Genomic DNA, 19,952 nt, shown 5'->3' with positions numbered 1-19,952 from the left:
ATGAAGGCAGAGCATTTCTCTTTTGCAACTTTTTGTGGGGTATTTTTTTTCTTGCACTGAAAAAAGCTAAAGATGTCACACTCAAAACTTTGGTACCAGTTAGAAAATCACCATACAACCATTTAATGCAAGTTTTCACACCTGAATGCACCTGAGCAGTAACAGTGTTTACCTGAAAATACCTGCTGAATACATTTCATGTTAAGCTGTGAGGGTCAGATTTATTTGCCCTAATGCGTTCTACCTGCACAGTATATCGTTTCATCGTCTCTTTTCTTTTCATCCTCAAGACCATCTTCTCCTCTTTCTGAAAGTAGAGATCTAGCTTTGGGTCAGATCCAGATGAGAGGAAATTACACAAAATATGAATAAGCCTGGGGTCGTTAATTATTGCAGGGCTAATTACAGTACCTGACATCACACCCAACACACACACCTTTTCCTCTCACCAAGCTACCTGGCATATGGCTGTATGAGGGTCTCCAGTGGCAGAATGGCCACACACACACAGACACACACACACACACACACACACACACTCATTTACCTGGCATATGGATGTCTCAGGGTCACAGGTGGAAGAGTGCCCACTGCATTGGCACTGAACACAGCTGCCCATGCCGGCAGCGATGGGCACTCTGGACGCTGGAGCAGGTGTCAGGGAACCGGGGCGAAGACGGTAGAAGCCTGCAGCACACTCCTGCACAGAGAGAGAGAGAGAGAGAGAGAGAGAGAGAGAGAGAGAGAGAGAGAGAGAGAGAGAGAGAGAGAGACACAGAGGGAAAAAGAGAGACACCGATTTAGAAGACCTGAAAAACAGTTGCAAATACATATGAGATCCAGTTCTGATAGCTTTTATTCCCATAGAAAAAACAAACTGTGCATGATATTGCAACACACACACACACACGGACCCACACAATTATCCCTAATTGTTATTTCTCTAGGCAACTGTTGACCACTCTCTCTTTCACACACACACGCACAATTAAGAGTTATTCCCTTCAGTAACTTTTAACACACACATGCCCACACCTGCACATACCCTCACAACTCTCTCTCACACACACACACACACACACACACAGGCATACACATGCAAGGTAACTCTCTCGGCCTCTCTCTCCTGTTCAGTAATAATTAATGGAGTCCATTTAAAGACCCATCTGTTCCCTCTGCTAGCGCTAAACGCTTGTTTAAAAATACTTTATTAACAACGGCGGCAGCTACAAATAGAACGGCCATCTGTCAGCCAAGCCCTCTACGACCTGAACATTTCAAGTTTAGCTACCGTTTGCTATTTGGCTTCCATTTGGCGCTTTTTCAACAGTATATGTAGTTTCTAAATTATGTGCACTGATAATTCTTTTTCAGGCAATATAGATGGCTGCTTCTGTGCACTCCGAGAAACAGCGACAAAGTGAAACAGAGGTTGAAAAATATAGTTAAAAGTTTGGGGGTAACTCACGTACCCCTTTGAGATTAATACAATAATACCTAAATGACTCTCAGGCGTCGTCGTCCAGTGGAATTGCCCAGAACTGTTGCCTCCATATGTCATAAGCTGTCTCTACAAAATCCTCATTAAACTAAAGATTGAGTTACTGCTATATGCTTTCTGTGGCTTAAGAGAAGGAGCTGGAAGCAGCTGAAAGTCAATTGCTTTGACAAAATCAAAAGTGAGTGGAGGAAGCGCTCAGTGAGGCTTAATCCTGGCTGGGCAAAGCAAAGAGTCTGAAAAGCGTCGCCGAGGCTTAAAACTGAAATAAATGTAAATTGGAAGCTTGTGAGATACTATTGAAAGCTGAGGCTATGACCTCCATGTTTACATTCTCTCTCAGCAGAAAGGCACAGCACACACAGAAAAAAAACAATCATCTCTCTGAGCAGAGAGTTCAGCTCACTCTGTAATTAATGTTTGTATTAATGTATGTCACCACGTTAGAGACAAATTGTAGGTTTTGAACTCGTGTTACCACAAACACTGTCATTTAACTTTTGTAATATTCTCACTGTACAATACTTCGTATTTTCTTGTCTCTGATATTTTATTTGATCTAATGAAGTCTGCCTTTAGCTGCTGCACTCAAGAACTTTCATCACGAGTCATTAACAATACTGAGTTACAGAAACTTACTGATGTATTTTACATTGATATTCACTGGCTCTATTGTGAATGATGGTTTCATATCTCCTAGCTTCCACCAACAAAAAATCTTCTACGTTACATAAAAAAGCCTCGAGCGAGAGCAAACCGAGCCTCCTGCGACCTGTATCCTGGCAAGAGTCCAGACCAGCACTGTTAGTTTCTAACTGATGCTCGAAGGTGATTTTATTTGACATGTTTTGATTTGGATAATTTTATCTCATATCAGCTGTGGTGTATATGTTGGTTAACAGGTATCAGATATTGCAGGAAAGATATGCCAAAGTTATGTTTGAAGTGTCTCAAACTGTCTCAACTGTAAAATGTGCTGCTCAGTAATATGTTGGGTACAATTGTTTAAGGTAACTTTTTCCCTTGTGATCATGTTAAAAAACAAATATCTGCCAATACATTGTTACTTGATTTTATTCATCTCTTGGATATCAATATCATTACTGGCTTCAAACATCTAGTTTTGATCAGTTACTGTTGACATCTTTTCTTAACGAAGCGGCAGTTTCCCATTTGCATTTGTACGGTACTGAATGCACTTTAAAATAAAGCTATTCAGAGAAATTTAAAATATAATCACTCACAAATGCTGTGGAACTGCCTGCAGGCTACTACAACCACTGATCACCTGTACTGGACTTCTTAGTAACAACATGTGGGTTTTCTTGTAGGTGTGTGTGTGTGTGTGTGTGTGTTTAGCTGTGTACGCACCTCACAAGAGAGTCCAGAGTATCCGAGTGGACAGTCACATTTTTCTATCTGATGGGCTTTCTCACTCTCTTTGGTCGATCGTCCTTCCTCAGCCACTGTTAGACTGATCTCTGAAATACTGAGAGAGACAAAAACCCAGCAATACGGTGATGTAATGACAATGGCTTTACAACCGTTTGTCTGTCGGGACATTCAGAAATTCTGAAGCTAAGGTACTTGCCTTTCATCATGTCACAGCAGACATACAAGAAGATTATATTATACATATAATAAGGGATATCCAGATAGAACTATGATGATTATTAGCAGAACGTTATAATGTTTCTGCTGTGGAAAAGGCCTTTAGTGGAGACGGTATTCATTATTACACCTTGAGATAAAAATGAGAGGGAGATTTTTCCCATAGGTGATCATTTAGCCAACTATCAAATTTCACATTTATTAATGGACAACACTCTGTGGAGCCAGAGGGAACTGTGTGTGCAATGTGTGTGTGCAAAGTGTGTGTGAGTGTGCGTTACCGGCTGTGTCTCATCAAGTTGCCGTGTGATGCCTTAATTAGGATGTAGTCCACATAGAACAAAATGTCCATGAAGTCCTCTCGAGTCATGGACCTGCCATCTGCGTACTTCCACTCATGCTATACACACACACACACACACACACACACACACACACACACACACACACACACACACAAATCACTGAATACACTGAGAAATCAATTTGACCATTGCAGTCTATTATCAATGTAATAGATGTTGTTTGTATTGACAGACAGAGCTTGCCAAGAGGTCTATTATTTTTTTATTTGTTATCTAATAAAAGTTAGTGTCAGTTATTTTCTGCAATTATTTTTCAATATTTAACTTTTATATAAAGCCTTACTGTACCTCTGTCATGTCGATCTCATGGCGGGTGAGCTGACCAATCTGGAGTCCTGGTATGTGGCGAGTCATCACAATGCTGCGGTTGGGACCGCCCTTAATGATGACCTGAGGCTCATAGGACGAAGGACCAGTTTCATCTCTGGCCTCGTAGTACACTGCATATTTCAACTGGCCACCATATGCCGTGATCTAAAGACATAGAAGTGATTAAAGACATCACCAAAACAGTGCTGATCTACCATGGTGGTCATTTTTCTTCATTCTGGCTTGTTCTCTCTCTTTCTGAAATCCACCCTTGAGTTGGGATGAACCAAATCTTACTGTTTAGTCAGGGAATTAAAAATAATTAAAATTAAGAAACAATAAAAAAAAAAAAAAGTACTTCCCGGTCATTAACATGTGTACAGTCAAGAAACACTGGGCGGTTTCCTACCATAGAGCCTCTGAACTGCTCCGGCAGCTTCCAGTAGTAGGGTTCAGAGAGAGTTGAAGTGACCAGCTCTGCATGGGCGAGAATCTCAGGGTGCTGGAAGCTCACTCCTCTCCTCGTCTCGACAGTGTTGGATTTATCCACCAGGGGGAGCACCGTCTGCTCTGGCTTCAGGGTCAACTGAAGTAGGGCACACAACAATGATTTCAACATTAAAAAGGTCCAGTATCATGAAAACACATTTTTTATGAACTAAAATGGTGTAAAATAAAAGCTATGAAAATATGACGTTGCTTAGTACTGCCATTCCTCTAGCTCCCCCATATTTTATGTTTTGGAGACTCAACCTGTTGCGAGTCAGTCTTTTCGAGTTCATACAGAACCAGGGTCTATACGACTCCGTTGAAACGTTGAGTAAAAACATTTTGTGGATGCGGTGCGGACGCTATCAGGGCAAACAGAGGTGTGCTGGTCATCACAGATCTAATGAGCTGTGACCAGCGGTTACTTCTGCCTTGCAGCAAATTCTGACCGTGTGGCTGGGACATAAAAGCGGGGGTAGAATCGAATCAAATCTTTTTTTTCCCCAACACCATAAGTGTACAGTTATAAGTGTTAAAATATGGGACCTTTATTGTAATGCTCTGTTGAACCCTAGATTAATCTCAAGAAGTGAACACTTTTTATTTAAGAGAATATTACCATTCTCCGGAAGTGTTGTATCATACAACTGGATATATCATACCAAATATGCTGAGCATATGGGTGGATACAGTTTGCTGTACAAGTACAATGATTAGTTTAAATGGTGTTAAATTGCTACCAATCATTGATGTTCTGTTGCGAGTACAAGCTTTTTTAACTGGCATTTGGGATCAAGTAATAGACTCAGAGATGCGAGATTCTGGTGAGGTACACCTTTCACACAGTCTTGGGTAAGCCGCAACATTTCTTGCAAACTCAACAAGATACAACATTATGTACAAATATGGGTGGGCAGAATATTTTATCATGAAATCACACAGGTTTTGGTTCATAGATAACACAACCCTGTAAATCAAGTGTACGTGAGTCACGTGTGTGGTGTCAGTGTTCTGCAACATAATTTCATTTTTTCCTCACCTCCTGACTCAAACAACGCTCCACCCTCACCACTCTTTGACTCTGGCAGATATAGATTTCTTTTTTTTTTTGTCTGAGAGTCCTGTCTTGTTACAGAAAATTTCAGTATCTTTCGTTTCTTTCCTTGGTGTCTTGTTTCATCTGTGGGCACAGAGGATTATGGAATATCCAGACTAATGACGATAGATCTATGCAGCTCTTTTCAACCTTTTTCTGTGAAACAGTCAAACTAATTTGAACACTCTGAGAATATTTATCTGTTATTTATTGGAAAGCGATCTTCACTCTTCAGCTGAATCTAATGGGATTTAAGTAGGAATCCTGTTGCAGGAGTCACAGAATATGTTGTGTAACCAAACACCTTTGCTCCCCTCAGCTTTAGTCAAGCCACATCTGAACAGTTTAATGTATGATTATGTGTTACACTGTATATAATCCCATAAATGTGTGACATTGGAAATATTAAAGGCATGAGAAAAAAAATAGCATTTTCCCCCTTTTTATGTAATCTTGTGGTGATGGGAATACATCTGTGCACACTGTACATCATCTGAAAAAGCACAAGACCCTGACCCAGGACTTTATAGTGTTTAAAGTGTTAATGTTAATAAGACAAAGTCTAACTGAAAAACTTTGTTTCTTTTTGCAGTTAGTGTGAGGATTGCTTCTTAGCTGGCATTTATATTAGTGGTCAAAATCTGTTAATGTAAATGTCTTTCCATTCTGAATATTACCTGAAACTAATGGTATCGCTCTGTCTCAAGCCTTCTAATCATATCTGAGTTATTACTGAGAGTCTGGAGAAAATCTTGCCCTTTCTTTCTCATTCTCTCCGTCTCCCTCTTTATTTGTTGATATTTCAATATTACTTGAATAATATCAGGGTTTATTATTGACTGTGGGTTGTGGTTGAGTGGACCGATTTTAAAAATAGATTCATCTGTTTGAGCCTGGATCTCTACTCTATTGCCAGTGTGGTCCAGCAACAATAGTCCAGCTGTGCTGATATGTGGATATTGTGTGAATAATATCCCAGGCATTATGAAACAGTGGTCTTTGGCTGAGTGGACAGAATATGAAATCTATTAAGTTACTATAGCTTGGGCACACTGGCAATACTGGCTGCATAACAGAGAGGAAGTCGCATGTGGAATGGAAAATTGCCAATTTCTGATACTATTAGTTAAAATGAATTCAATTCCAAACATTTACACACTGTATCTGGTTTGTCATTTGCAATTTCTTTGATACAACTTTGAAACCAAATAAGTAACAGGAACAGTAACAAAAAACTTTTGTATGTCATAAATTCCAAATTTGAGCTGTTGCTTCAAAAAAAATACTGCTAAGAAGAGCCTGCAGACATCATGGGCATTACTAACTAACGTGAGTTATGGTAGGACATTGTTACTTGCTTCAGTTGATAGTTAGAATATATTTATTTAGAGGATAAAGTCTAAAAATCGCTTGCAGAGCCTGGAATCTTTCTGATATACTGTATATCGAGTATCAGTAGCAAAAACAAGTCATGGGTTTATGGTTCATTGAAAAAGGCAACACTGATGATTAAGTTCATCCTAACAACTAGAATAAGGCTGAAAATGTTCAAACTTCAGAAAGACTGTTATTCCTTTGTTTTAATGTGATAACTGAAAAAAAAATCTATTACTAATTCACAAACTGTTCTGATGAAGTATGAGATGAAGAAGAAGAAGAAACCCACAGTCTGGCTCAGAGTGTACAGACTGAGAAATGATGCGTCTCTTACACTGTATGCCCATATTCAGTAGACCTTTATAATTCTAATGTAACAGCTATATAATTATTATAATAATTATTATTATAATTCAGAGTTTTTATACACTTTCTGTAAGAAGGGTTCTCAATCCGTTGTAAGGTCATAAAACCATGTTTAGACATGGGAGGCATAAGATTGCTGGCTTCATTTTTCAGGTAATGACTTATTTAGAAATAGGTGCTTTTTGTTATGAAAGGATTGTTACGGAAAGAACCACATGCAAAATTCAACACGTCCAAGGGATTAATATGTTTCAGGAAGTTACGGGTTCATAGACATTTTTTAACATTCAGAGCTAACAGTTACTGACTTATCGATAGTATCAGTCATTTTGTTTGTTCAGGACTTTTTATTTAATGCTTCCTTTACTTCACAGTTCAGCACCCTATGACTGGATAAGTTACCAATTAGTAATCTAATTAGACTACGCTTATGGAGAAGAGAATCCTCTTCAAAGTATTCTGTTTTTTTTCTCGTCAGAGCTTTGATCTTATCTCAGTTCCTTATACATGTTACTTAATTATATAAGTGCAGATCTTCACAGCAGTATTTAACAACCAGTAAATATTCATACAGTTACACAGTTCTCCCAACAGAGATAAATACCACAAAATAGGCTGTGTATGTAGGTATGGCAGAATGTGTGTGTGTGTGTGTGTGTGTGTGTGTGTCTCTTGCCCCTAACCTCTGTAATCCCTTGCAGTGTGAGTTTATATGTTTGTGAATGTGAATGCATGTGTACTGTGTTTGTGTACTGTATGTGTATGCTGTGTAGATATGGTGACTGTGTGTGTGTGTGTGTGTGTGTGTGTGTGTGTGTGTGTGTGTATGTGTGTGTGTGTGTGTGTCCCACTCCACTCAGTGTAATCTCACGATTCAGTGGTTCAGAGAAAATCTCCCACTTTCCAATAAACTCGCCATTTTTTCTGTCTTTCTCTCTGTCCAGCTCTCCTCTTGCTCGCTCTCTCTCTCTCTCCCTCTGTCAACAATAAATGAAGTGAATGTTTGTCGTTCAAATGAAACCTCTCACTACACTCCAACCGAAAACTCTACAGTTACCACGGAAACGCCCATTTATTGCTGATGGCAACTGTTTCTGAGATGAGGAGCCTTTATTAAAAACAGGCTGCCACTCAACAACTGATTGTTAATTTGCTGACTGTCTGATGGGGTGACTTACATTCCTCTGTTTTTGACTCAAAACTTGTACCTGCAACATAAAGTTCACACTCATGTTTGTATTTTAATGATTTTGAAGCAGAAGGCATGCTAGTTGTATATGCTCAAACTATGGTCAATAAGATTTTGAGCTTGTAAAGTGATGTTCACAAATAATAGTTTGTGAACATCACAATAAGTTTGTAGTTGTAAATCAACCACACCTTTACAATAAATATGCATGAGAAATCCAAGTGTAGAAAAGATTTATATTTGTTAAAACAAAACCTAAACCCCCCCTTAAAAACATATATACATGATGCTGTACAAAATACTGCAAACATTTAACATGCTGTGTATATATGCAATTGTCAATCTTGAAAATCTACTACACCTTTCAGGGCCTGAGGCCGAGCTGAAGGTAACAAAACCAATTGCCCTCTCATTAGACATTTTGAGTCTGGTCTGTGATTCCCACTTACATCATATTTGTAAATATCACCCCACCTTCTTTTTAATTTCATATTTGTAACATAGCACAAATCAACAGCTGCCAGCTAGGCTGCAAAAACTAACTACCATCATTGGTTTTCTGCGGGGCAAAAGATAAGCAGCCTATAATTAGATCTACGAACTTTAAATTATTGAATTAGCCTCTGATCATCCATAAATAATGACCAATGAAGACATGAAGCTTACAACATTGGTATAATTTCGAGTCAGTTGCAGGTAGCCAGCCGTCAAACGTGTTGTCTCAGCAAGGAAGCTGGCACAGGAAGTCTGTACAGCAAGTACAGCTTACAGCCAGCTACTGGTTAGACTTTTTTTGATTATACATTAGCGGCAGGAGAGAGCGTAAGCGAACAAAGAGGCAGGTCAGAAACTACTCTTTAAAGTTATTAGTGACATCACGAGGGTTTAGGAGATGGAGCAACATTAACATATTTAATGGGACATATTTGTTTGTGAAAGCTAAATAAAGTTTTGCAATAGCCGTTGGTGGCACTCTCACACTCTCAACCCGTGTTTTTTGTCATAATATACAACAGCAAAATCCCTAAATTGTGTCTCTGAATTGATTTCACATCACAAATAATTAGACCGGTCCAGCAAAAGCAGCTGTTTTTGTCTTACATCTGTGAAACATTAAAAAAATAAAAAGAGTGGGTGCTGCTTCTGTTAAACTAAAAACTGAAAGGAAAGAAGTAAAACAATAAAGATATGTTTACTCACCCACATCCTGATCAGTCCTTGTGCCTCTGTGCAGGACTGTGTGAGCCCATAACAGTAACACTTGCTGCAGCCCAGCGGATTTCGTACTGACAATCCAAACGTGTCGGGCTTACAGCGGTCACAGTTGTGTCCCTCCACATTGGCCTTGAATAACACAGGAAAACACACATAGGTTAGTTTTTGGGATTCTTTAATGACTTTTTAACATTATTTCAATACCAAATTCATTTTTTGGAAAGTCATGTGACAACACTGAAAACTGCAAAGTCAACCCAGCTGATGATCAATGTAGAACTTTACTCTGAGGCTACAAACTAAAATTGATCTGAAAACAGCACAATGCAGGGACATGGGCCACTTATGAGAAATGCAATCCAAATTTGGAAAGCATCTAATCCTTTATTTATTTATCTATCAACATATATACAATTAATATGTCATAACATGATACAGTTTCAATGTTCTGTCCTGCAGGAGTTCAGAAAGTGGATGGAGCAGCAGAACATCACTCCTGCAGTGGTGCTTTTAGGATTTGCATCAGGACACTTCAGCAGGACAGATAACTAGATGTGGGTCTGACTTCAAGGCCTTTTGTTGAAAAAGTGTATCTCTAACCTTGACTCTGGTTGAGCTGTTTACACTCATCTGAGGAGAAACAGTTCGATTGTTTCACACTCTTTAATTGGTTATTATTTGGCTACGTTATACACAAAGTTACATCCAACCAATACCACACAGAAAAACGCAAAATGCATTTGATGGCTTTGCTGCAATGAGCAAGAAATAAGAATATCACTTCTGGTGCTTTGCAGCTGCACTGAATGTTTACATTTTCAGTAAATAAGCTGAGAGCTGACTGGTCTAAAATGGGAGTGTGGACAGGGCTGTGTATTAAGCCTTCTCTCTGCTGAGAAAAGGCTTACAGTGCTGTCAACAAAACATCATCCAATTAATGCTGAGTTCTGTCAAAAAGTCCTGCAGGTTAGTGAGTAAGGACCAAGAACAACAGAAGAGAGTGTGCAGGTATGGTGATGGAATAAACCATCATTTTATGTCAATAGAGGTCATTATTTTATTACAAAGGTTGCAGAGACTAAAATCTCACCATTTTGAGATTGTGGACTATAAGATCGCAAAATACTGAAAAAAATGCCCATCATGGTGATGTTTTAAAATCCAATGTTTTGTCCAACAACACTTCAAAACCCAGAGTTATTCAAATTACAATCATATAAAAACAGAGAATGGGGGAAAAGATGGAGTTTGTGACTTAAGAATTTTTTCAGCAGAAGCTATGACATTATAAACAGTCTTTGTATGCTAAAACCCCAGGGCTGCATGTTGATTTCTGCTAAAAGAAAATGAAGGTAGATCACATACATTTATAGAAGGAGAGGTACAGGGAGGCAGAGAGACAGGTAACCAGGATAGCATGTCACAGGCAGCAGAAATAACAGGTGAGAGACAGGTACCAGGTGACAAATGACTGTTTGAGTGACAGGCAGTCAACCTCCTGCCTGCTCAGAGTGAAGATGACACTCGGTGATCTGAAGCCTCATTACAGGCCATGAATCAGATGTGTGTGTATGTTTGTGTGCGTGTATGTGTGTCAGTGCGTGTGTTTATGCAAAAGTTTGTTTTAGCATTTGTCACTGTCTATAAGGAATAATGTGATCACCAAGTGACAGCAGGGATGAAAGGTGTCTCCAGTCTGGGTGTGCCATATATTGAATATATATGTGTGTTTTTGTGTGTGTGTGTGTCAAGGAGACGGGGAGAGAGAGATAAGGTGGTGACAGGGAGGATCAGAATATCAAACCATCTCGGGTTCTCTCATATGTAACATTTACTACTTTTACCAATACAAATCAAACACACACACACAGGCGCACGCACGCGCACACACACGTACAGAAAATAAACACTAACTGAATGGTGGTGTATGACCTGTCCTCTGTTTGAAAAAAAAAGAAAAAACTGGTTGACTGTTAATCAAGAGATCCATATTTCTCTAAACTGCCCTTGACATTAGACATAAGGACACTTTACTACTATTCTGGAAGCTTAATTTAATTCTATATATAAATGGTGTAATTCAAACACAATTTACGTAAATTAGCAGGGATATCTGTCTGGACAAATCATGCAGCCTACTATCAAAAACACAACTTTGCCTGCTTTAAAAAAAAGAAAAAAAAAAGAATGTAAATCTTAATCATACTTCTTAAAGTACTGAAGATCCCACAAGTAGGATTATGGGATTCATATTTTGTTCTGCAAACCATGTCAAAGTCAAGTCATTTCACCTACTTGTGTCATTTTTGCCACTTAAGGTTTCAAAAGGACTGTACAAGGTTAAATAACATGAAGATGAACTGACCCTTTGCAGTGTGATATGAAACCACTACAGTGACTGTGAAAACTTAACAAAATATTTTCTTGTGTTCGAATGTTAAACTGCAACACTGATACAAGAATAGAGAAAATGTATTCAATATACAGTATCTATGTGCACCTAGAAAAATGTGGTAATGGCGTTTCTTTTCAGTCACTCTATAGTCTGTTGTTTACAAATGTAATAGGGATTTATAGTGTGTCTGCTTGTGTGATGACAGACTGTCAAAAACAAGGTAGAAGAGAGGAGATGACATCTCATCCACACACACTTAACACACACATTTAACTATAGAAGAAAAGACTGAAAATGTATATATGTACGCAAACTAAGATGCCTGTCGTACTCAGTTTTGTAACATGTACGGACTGAACACACACACACACACACACACACACACACACAGAAAAGACAGAGAAAGCATGTACAGCAGTTTTTCAATCTGTATTGATATTTAAAATCCAAACTATCATCTCCAGGCAGGATTCAAAATAATAAACACCACATTGTTTTTCTCACAGATGTTGTCATTGACTTAAAGCTGGCTTTCTGAAACATACTGTGCTGTTGGCGGGCTGAATGTCAGTGGTCATTATACTGTTGGGATCGCTGTTATGACTTGCAATCAACTACGATTTTGCAGCTGCATTGCATATTTCTTGTGTTAAGTACAAACAAAACACAATTTGGTTGCTGGAGAAATCCACCGTCATGTTTTTCTCAGCAAATGGGAGACAGGTTCATTTCTGGGTGACCTGTTTTTTTTTGTCTTTTTTTTTTATCAGTTTGAGATATATAAATACAGAATCACATGTATAATCATGTATATTTTTCATGTTCATTTTTTCTCTGTACATAAACATGAAACTCTTCAGTGTCTTGTTTGGAAAATGAAAAATAAAAGGCAAAAACTATTTTTTACCATCATGTGTGAACGTGGCCATTACAAGTAAAAGTGTGTGTATTTTTGTGAGTAATTTTAATGCTGTACCTTGCAGCTACATTTTCCCGTTCGATCAGCACAGGCACACACTCCTCTCTCCAGGTCACAGGTCTGGCTGTCCGATCCTGAGATGTTACACTCGCACTGGGTGCACTGTGGGAAATGTGGAGGCAAGACAACGCCAAGCTTACGTTATCAACAACATAACAGGCTCAGAGAGGAGCCAGCAGAGTGTGTCCTAGCTTTATGCTTCACCAAACCATTAAACTTCACTCCAAAATGAAAATGTTGCCATTATCTTCTCACTCCCATGTCAGTTGAAGCATCACTGAGGTTCAGGCGAACACCAAACACAGGGATGTCCAGTTATTTTACCAGTTGACTGAGATTACCGAGTTCCTATAAGTGTAACTTTTTTCTCTGAACACTGACTTCCCAACAGGATCATGAAAACCTATGCATGTTTCCTCTACTTTGAATATAGCTACACAATGAGGCAAATATAAAATATCAAATTTGATTGTGAGTGTATATATGGCCTTTTTGATGTCTACTGAAAGAAAGTTGCAGCCTTCAAATTGAGAATATTTATATGAAGCGGAAAATGTGGCAGAAATGTAAAATTCTCTGAAGTTTGAACGAACATGGTGTTTCTTAAAGATTTGTTTAAAACTGGTGTCCCTTGGAATCGAGGGTAAATATTGTTACCATGTGTAGTTGAATTACACTTGTAGCCAGTACCGGCCAGTATATTTCTGTATAGCATCTTCAAGTGAGGTACCACTGTCTAAGAAATACCACCTGAAGCTATGCTAAAACTTTGGCTCTGGTATAAAGATGACTTCAGTATTAAAAAAGACATGGTGTGGTGACACCATTAAGCTTCTATTAACCAGGGAACAAATCCTTTTATTGAGCCTCATAAAACCCATTATAATGGCATCATCGGGTCTATGGACATCTCCCTTGTCCTAGTAGAGTAACGCAGACTCTTAATCCCTGTTGATCTCAATAGAAACAAACTAATACTAATAGTAATATTGGCAGTATTAACATGGATCATTTACCTGAGGAAAGTCTCTGTATCCAATTTGACATTCATTGCATTTCTCTCCTCTGAAGGAGTCCCGACATAAGCAGCAGCCCGTGTTGATGTTACACTGCAGGGACACTGAGCCGATCGCACTGCAGCCACACTCCTACATACGCACACATTCACAAACACAAAGACAAAATTAATACAAAACTTTGAATAAAATCAATCAGACATTAGATCCCACAGACACGTTTTCTTGTAAAGTGCAATGCAGCTAATCTGGTCTTGGTCCAGCAGTGCAGAAAATAGTCAACTTGAAGAGAAGATGCATGAGGTAATATTGTCAAATAGGCGTAAAAAGTTAAATTTGAGTTGATTTAAGTTCAAAGGTCATATGTTTGAAAACACCCTTAAAACTAAAACCTGTCAATACCAAAGCACTGTTGTTGCATAGTGTTCTTACTAAGGAACGAACAACATTGCTGTTAAGTGCTATTAAAATCCAAACACTATAAAAATAGATGTTTGGCATATTTGCTGTGATGCAACGGCTGCAGACACACAATCACAAACATAAGCGGAGGAGCTGCAAGTTTGTGTCTGGTGAAAGAGAACAACTGCAGCAGAATCATCTTCAGTGTTAAATTCCTTCTGCTGGGGCAGACTTATGTAAACACTGAACAGTGTTCACGCTTACAGGTGATTCTGAACTCAATTTTTCATTGTTAGTGTCGATATTGATTTTCATGAAGCGCACATGGCTCTGGGGCAACCATCTATTCACATACAGAATATTAAATGTTAAAATAATTCAATGTTTAACACTTAACAATTTGATGTGTATGTATTTTGCTCAGTTCCACTCTCTCCCGTTGTACTTTACTGACTATTTTACTATTCCGTTCTAAATTTTAGCCTTTGTCTGTGTTTCACTTTGCTCTGTTGCTTTTGGTTCTTTTTCATGTTTGTGTAGCGCCACTTAGATTTGTTGCATCCCTCTTTGTTGTCCTGATGTACTCTCCCAGATCAATCTGCTGGTAAACTGAGACTTGCAGTACTTTCATGTTCATGTTGCTAATAGTCTATTGCTACTTCTAATAGTTTACTGTTATCGCTGCCTCACGGCCCTCTGGTGGGACGCTTTCAATGCAGAAAAACTGCTTTTCAACCCCTTTGAACAAAGTGAACAAGCATTGTGATAATAACAGTATGGGGAGAAAGAGAGGGAGCATAAAGAAAAGAGAGGAGGAAGGAAAATGAGAAAGGGAGAGCAAGGGAAACTGGAGCTGCAAAGGGAGAGAACTATGGAGAAAGAAATTGAGAAGTAACGACGGGAGTGAAATAAATCGTAACCAGCGGAAACAGAAAAAAGCAAATTAGATAAATCGTAAATAATGAGTAAAACTGGAATAACCTATGTGATTTCCTTTGATTATATTTACCTTTACTATTAATATATTAACTTATTGGGGGTTAAAATGATAAGAAAAATAACTGACGGAGTTCAAATAAAGTTTAAGTAAAATGCTCAAAAATGCAGTAAAATATTATTTTTCTTCCTTTAAAATAAAACATTTGTTAAAATCTCCTCCTTAACATGTGCCAATTTTTTTTTACCATTCGTGTTTGGCAGTGTGTTTGTTAATGGCATCACAAGTAGATCACACCAACGCAGTTTTCAAATACCATCTGAGCTTACCTTACATCCAGTTACAATGTCATGGCCCCAGTAGTTTGGAGCACAGCGGTCGCACCTCTCACCAATAGTGTTGGGAGGGCAGATGCACTGTCCCGTGTTAGCATCGCAGTTATCTCCCACATGACCGCACTGACAGGCTGCAAGAGACAGAGGAGAGGAGTTAATGGGAAAGCGCGTAGAAGAGAGAAGAAGAAGAAGATTTTAAATGGTTTCGAATAAACTTGAAAGACAAAAACATGTTTTAAAAAATAATCAAAAATGTTGTCAGAAATAACACCTAAAAACTTTCTTCTTTTTTTTAATTCTTAACAATGACACAGTTTTTCTTTCACAACATGACGTGCTGGCTAACAGATTCCAAACAAACAAAAACATTGTGTCTGGTATTGAGAACAGGGAAGTTGGCTTGACACATTTTGTAGGGAACTTAAACCTGGGAGAAACATTTTGCTGAGGGTGTAGAGTCTAGTTGGGCTGTTGAAAAACTGTCCTTATGTTTATATCATTTGACAACTTCCAGAGAAGTAGACGTGACAGAGAAAATGTTTACTGTTTATTAAAGAGCCTGAGGTGAATGTTATGTGCATACTGAAATATAAGAACTGGCCCTCAAATAAAATAGTTTCAGTTTGATAGCAATTTGAATTAATGCTACTGCTACTGCTATTACTTTTGAGTTACTGCATAAAGATTGAGTTGTTCATAGTAAGAGATAGTCTAATCCCCAACACTGATAATCCTCCAGTGTTGCTCATTTCAATTTATTCAATACCACTTAACTTACTCATTCAAACATTTCCCACGGTTGCCAATGGCGGAGGACTCTTTTTCCTTGCTCCTGGTTGAATTCAAATGTTAATGCTCATGAACCGTGAAGGAATTTTTAAGAGAAGACTTCTATCATTTTGTTGATATTTCAATTGATTTAATGTCAAGTTTCCTAAAAATGTTACAGAATGGCACCCACCTGATTAATTCATGCAAATTGTCAATGAAAGTTTTTTTTTTTTTTTTAATCTGCTAGTCGTGGAAATTTCTCTGTTTCATTTCATTTTTGGAAACCACATTTGTATTTTGACTTGACTGCAGTAAATTCCCTGGAACATTAAACAGAAGCCAGCATATTATTCCTGCAACCTGACCACTGCACCATGGTATTGATCTTAAAAAGAATCAAAGCTAATAATTCCCAGTGCTATCTTGTCTTTTCGCTGTATGACCAGATTTTCTGGCTAACTTATTAGTTCTTCTTGGCTGTCAATAGTGGTTGGCATCAATAATATACTGCATGAGGAGCTTTGTGGGGAAAAGCTATTCAGTCATATTTGGGATGCATCAGTGCTTAATCCTCATTTTGGGCTTGTAGGAACTGTTGCACAGGTTGCCAAGTTTTTAGGGCATATTTCCTTATGTTCCTGGCCAGGAATAGACATTTAATGATAACACGATAAAGTGTTTTTGGGTGATATAACACCCCCTCAGGCAACAATAACAGTTAATTGCTTCCACATGTAAATTTTTTGACCAGTTCACCACCGATACATCTGAAAAATATTGTGCTCCATTGTCTTCTTTGTCAGCTAACAACAATAACATCTCTTACTCTGAAATGATTACCACTTCTGACTTGCCGACTGCAGTACCCACCAGCAGCTATTCAAAGCTAGCATTAGTCTAAGCTAGGAGTTATATGTGAAAGTGATCTTATGTAACTTTTGCTCTACAGCAGCCCCTGTGGCCACAAGTGGCAATTACAAAACACAGGTACAAGTAGACAAAAGTCCTGTCTCAGCCATAGTGTTAGCGAATGTTAGCAGTAATATCCTTTACTCCTAACCTTGGCTAACATTAGCCACCATACGCTCCTGCTCATACTAGACTAACCAACCAGACTGAGTGTACTGAATTGAGCAAGAGCAGGAGGCAAATTGGCAATTCTATGGTTATGTTTACTATTTTGGTATAATCCTACTGTTAACTTATTGTTTATAAAAGGAATGCAATGGAAGGAAATGTCTGTATTTCAAATACATTGGTGTAATATGTTTTTTTTCTGGGCTGCAGTATGCAAAGTTTAGTAGCTTATACTGAACTGATGTTTGTGAGTGTGCTGCAGCAGCTGATGCCTTAGAGTAAGGCAAACACGTTTTGAAGCAGTAGTAGAGGAACATCTTTCACTCTGTGTTCTTCATTGCAGTTGCGAGTAAACAGTAAAGAGCAGATTGTATAGTGGCTTCAGAATGTATTCAGACCCATTGATTTTTTGAACACTTTATTGTGCTGTAGATTTAATTATAAATGGATAAAATTGCCCTTCTTGACCATCACTCTACACTCTGTCATCAAAAATGACAAACCAAAAACATGTTTTTAGAAATCTTAACTAAGCCATGAGGTCCAAGGAACCTCTCTGTAGACCTTTGTGACAAAATTGTGGTGAGATATAGATCAGGGCAGGGGTATAAAATCATTTCTAAAGCTTTGCGTGTTCCCAGGAGAAGACTTTGGAACCAGCAAGACTCTTCCAAATTTGGCTGTCTGGCACAACCTGAGACTGGGGCAACAGTTCACCTTTCAGCACAGCACTGACCCAAAGCATACAGCCAAGACAACACTGGAGTGACTCTGAGATAAGTCTCTGACTGTCCTTAACTGGCCCACCAAAAGCCCAAACTTAGGCCCCATAGAACATCTGTGGAGAGACCAGAAGATCACAGACGCTTCCCACCCAATCTGATGGAGCTTGACAGGATCTACCAGGAAGAATGGGATTAAGTAAAACACTTAAAGAGACTTACCAAAGAAGAGCCAGAGGTTTCTACAGGGTCTGAATATTTTCTGTCAAAGTGAGATTTCTTTTTAATAAATTTGCTAAAATTTCTAAAACCTTTGTCCCTTTATGGGTTATTGAGTGTGGATTAATGAGAAAATATGGCTTTTTTTTTTCATTTACAACTCAATCTCCAACACAAAGGTGTGCAAAAGGTGAAGGACTCTAAATACCCCAGGAAGCCACTGCATGCTGCTTTGTTTTTCTATGGAAAGTGCAGAAATAAAATCACTGCAAGATAAACCAGTGGTTCACCTGAGCCTCTGGCTGCAACACAAGGGTGTGTGTTGTTGCATATGAATTCAACTTTTCATTTGTAACATAAAGAATGTGCCATTTATAGTTTCAATGGTTACACAATCTTGCTATATGAGGAATATCACACTTTATTTTAGAGTGCAGTCTCTTTCTATATTTCACAGAAACTTTTTTTTTTTTTGTTCTCACACCAGCAAAAATAAATCCCATCTCCACTACGTGCACAGCCGATATCCAACACCAGCTTGCCTTGCTGCACGTCCGAATCAGCGACATGCGGCTGTACAATTTGGGCAAACCTTGACCTTTAATTTGAGGTGTAAATACAGACGTGCTTGGTGTTAAATTGCAACTGATTTAACTCTGAATCACTGCTACAGGAAGATGAAGGGCTTTCAGTGAAAGTGGAAATTGAATTAGCTGGTCAGTCATAGTTCTATGTATATCACTTATCATAAAAGGACGGGAAGTAAAGAAAAAAAAAGTGTTAATATATTGTAAATAAACAGAAATCTAAAAACTAAATGAACAAAATTTGATTTGCTTTATTTAAATAAACTAAAAATCTTCTTTAAACATTCTTGGCATAATAATTATCAGCTGTTGTGCTTATTCACCCAAGAAGCTCCATAATTTATTGGTCATGTCATTATTATTCTGTGTGTCAACCTTCAAGGATATCCATATCAATCAGCAGCTAGATTCTCTTCAACAATCATTTTTCCACTGTCTTGCAGATACTGGGTCTAAATTCTTTATTCTTCACCATTTGCTTCATTCTTTCTGTCTTTCATTGGTCTTTTCCCTTATGGATCTATATGTAAAAATGGCTGTTTTGTTTGATGTAGCTGTAGTTTTTGCCAAGATGCATGTTTCATGACTCTGGGGAGAATGGCTGAACTATTTATAATATACAGTGTAGTGTTAGAAATAGACAATCGTCAATGGCAATAAACTTCATAACTCCTGGGAGTCTGATTTATAAAAAATAATAAGTTTGAGGTTTAGCCATAGATACAAACTATATTATGTCTATGTGAAACTAGAACTAAAGAAATGCCCACACTGACATAGTGCATAGCAGCATGCAGGTAACTGAAGCCACAGGCCGGCATTCAGAACATTTTTGCAATGTTTGCATTTTTTTTTCCTTCCAAGTGTTTCTACTTTGTCCTGCCTGTGGGGAAAAAAAGATTTTGCTTTGCAATAATTATAAAATGATGTGAAAGGCTGCACATGCATTTTGACATGACATAATAGCTTTTCAAATAGAATTACTCTGCAGACAATT

At 38.3% G+C, this 19,952-nt stretch overlaps 1 protein-coding gene across 1 annotated transcript in view; it reads right to left on the bottom strand.

Moving 5' to 3' along the window:
* The window catches only part of lama2 (laminin subunit alpha 2), a 196,910-nt gene that overhangs the window by 55,605 nt on the left and 121,353 nt on the right, over window positions 1-19,952 (bottom strand). The window contains exons 24-32 of the mRNA XM_022765994.1: window positions 15,574-15,710; window positions 13,906-14,037; window positions 12,887-12,991; window positions 9,501-9,644; window positions 4,193-4,369; window positions 3,763-3,948; window positions 3,391-3,509; window positions 2,870-2,987; window positions 548-700 (exon numbers count right to left, since the gene is read on the bottom strand). Of these exons, the coding sequence (XP_022621715.1) occupies window positions 548-700; window positions 2,870-2,987; window positions 3,391-3,509; window positions 3,763-3,948; window positions 4,193-4,369; window positions 9,501-9,644; window positions 12,887-12,991; window positions 13,906-14,037; window positions 15,574-15,710 (1,271 nt within the window). The remainder of the gene's footprint in view (window positions 1-547; window positions 701-2,869; window positions 2,988-3,390; window positions 3,510-3,762; window positions 3,949-4,192; window positions 4,370-9,500; window positions 9,645-12,886; window positions 12,992-13,905; window positions 14,038-15,573; window positions 15,711-19,952) is intronic.

This window comes from Seriola dumerili, unplaced genomic scaffold (genome assembly GCF_002260705.1).
Source record: "Seriola dumerili isolate Sdu_G_001 unplaced genomic scaffold, Sdu_1.0 BDQW01000025.1, whole genome shotgun sequence".
In the NCBI taxonomy this organism is placed as follows: domain Eukaryota; kingdom Metazoa; phylum Chordata; class Actinopteri; order Carangiformes; family Carangidae; genus Seriola; species Seriola dumerili.
Note: the sequence above shows the minus strand (reverse complement) of the source record. Positions and strands in the feature narration are given on the sequence as shown.